The 1,806-nt window shown below is 63.3% G+C and overlaps 1 protein-coding gene across 1 annotated transcript in view; it reads right to left on the bottom strand.

Moving 5' to 3' along the window:
• Positions 1-799: 799 nt before the first annotated feature.
• EMIHUDRAFT_241972 (hypothetical protein) overlaps positions 800-1,806 on the bottom strand; it is a gene marked incomplete at both ends in the record, with an annotated part of 2,328 nt that continues 1,321 nt past the window's right edge. The window contains 2 exons of the mRNA XM_005773044.1: positions 800-856; positions 1,191-1,298. Of these exons, the coding sequence (XP_005773101.1) occupies positions 800-856; positions 1,191-1,298 (165 nt within the window). The remainder of the gene's footprint in view (positions 857-1,190; positions 1,299-1,806) is intronic.

Genomic DNA, 1,806 nt, shown 5'->3' on the forward strand with positions numbered 1-1,806 from the left:
GGGGCGGGAGCTCGCGTGAGCAGAGCGGCACACACGACACGCGCCGGGCGGATGCAGCGGCCCGCGCCTCAAACTGCGCCCTCGTGAGCGGCGCCAGCCCGGCGACCTTTCGCTTCAGGTTGAAGCGATGCAGCTCCGTGTGGTAGTGCGCCTTCATCTCCGCCTCGGTGGCGAACGTCTCGCCAGGCGCCGTGTAGCAGCGGAACGCCTTGTCCTCTGTGACCTCCTCCATCGGCCGAGAGGGGCCGCGCAGCATCGCTGCGAATGCCGCGAGTGGGCACGCGGCAGGGCGGATGACTGCTCGATGCGGGCAAAAAGAATTAATTCCTGCATGCGGCCCGCCCCCATCCCTCCCTTAAGAGAGATAGGAAGAGGCGGACGCCCAAGGGTGGGCGACGGCTAGTGCACCACACCCCTCTCCTTAAAATCCCTGTGTGGTGGCGGCGTGCCGTCCTCTCTCCCATCCCTCCCTTGGGTTGTCCGTTTTCTTTCTTTCTTTTTCATCCCTCCCTTATCATCCGTAGAGGCACGAGTGTTCGAAGAGAGAGTGGACCTGAGCAACAACATGACCTGTAGGCAAATGATCGGAGTGGGAGTCAGAAACGTGGTCCTTGCGCGAGGGGAGCTCGATAGACTCGAGGGGCCAGGATACGCCGCGAGGAGGACGGAGTTGCGCCGAAAGGCGAAAGAAGCCGCGAGAACAAGGGACCGGCAGGCGGCGGCGTCACAGGACGAGGCAGAAGGGAACGACGCGACTAGGGTGCCCACAGGACCCAAAAGAAAATAGCTTTCCCGCCCCTCAAAAAGGGACGCACGAGGCAAATCTGATGTTGGCCAGTTCCAATAGGAGCGAGGCCTAGAGTTTGCTGCAGAGATTTCACGTTGTAGAGCGCCTCTACATCGCTCTACAACGGAGGCACGCGGCGGAGATGTACAGTAGAGCTCTACAGCTTACAGCTCTACAGCGCTCTCCAGCACTACATCTCTACAGCTCTACAGGCTACAGCGCTCTACACTCAAACACTCTATCTACATCCTCTACATACATCTGTCTGTCATCGCAACCCCAAAGAACAGAAAAGAACCAAAAGATGCATGGCAGAGCTCAAATCAAAAAGCAAAACACACATGTAAACAACACATGCATGTGCATGTGAAAAAGCGGAAAACCCGAGCTCGGAAAACCCGACCTCCCTTGGTGCCCGCCGGAACGCGCCCATTTTCAGCCGGAACGCGCCCATTTTCAGCCCAAACAGGGTTCCATGATGCGCGTCATCGCCTGCCTTCTCCTTCCGGGCCTTGCGCTCGGAGGCCACTGCTCGAGGAGCACCGTGCCAGGCTACTGCTGCTCCATCGGCTGCGACACGGCGATTGATCTGACGCTTTACGGCATGTCGCCAGCCACGTGTTCCGCGGGCGACGCAACTCTCGCCGACATCTTTGCAGTCGCGCAGGCCGATGGCTGCGGCCCGCTGACGGAGGGGAGCTGCGCATGGGATGCAAGCGCAGATGCGAAGTGCATCAGCCAGGGCCTTTGCCCGGCCGCGGTACCACCAGCCACAGTTGGGTGCCTTCCGGGCGTGCTGGCGGGCGCATCACCGTCGCCACCCATCTCGCCTCCTCCGCACACGCCGCCGCCCTCGCCGCCGCCCCCCTCGCCGCCGCCCCCCACGCCGCCGCTCCCCGGGTCGGCGCCCCCGACCCCCGAGGGGGGGGGGACCCCCCCCGAGAGCACCCCCGCCGCCCCCGGGGGCCCGCCGACCCCCCGGGAGCGCAGCGCCGACCGAGACAGCGCCACGCCCACCA

The sequence above is a fragment of the Emiliania huxleyi genome, assembly GCF_000372725.1.
Source record: "Emiliania huxleyi CCMP1516 unplaced genomic scaffold EMIHUscaffold_348, whole genome shotgun sequence".
Taxonomy (NCBI): Eukaryota; Haptophyta; order Isochrysidales; family Noelaerhabdaceae; genus Emiliania; species Emiliania huxleyi.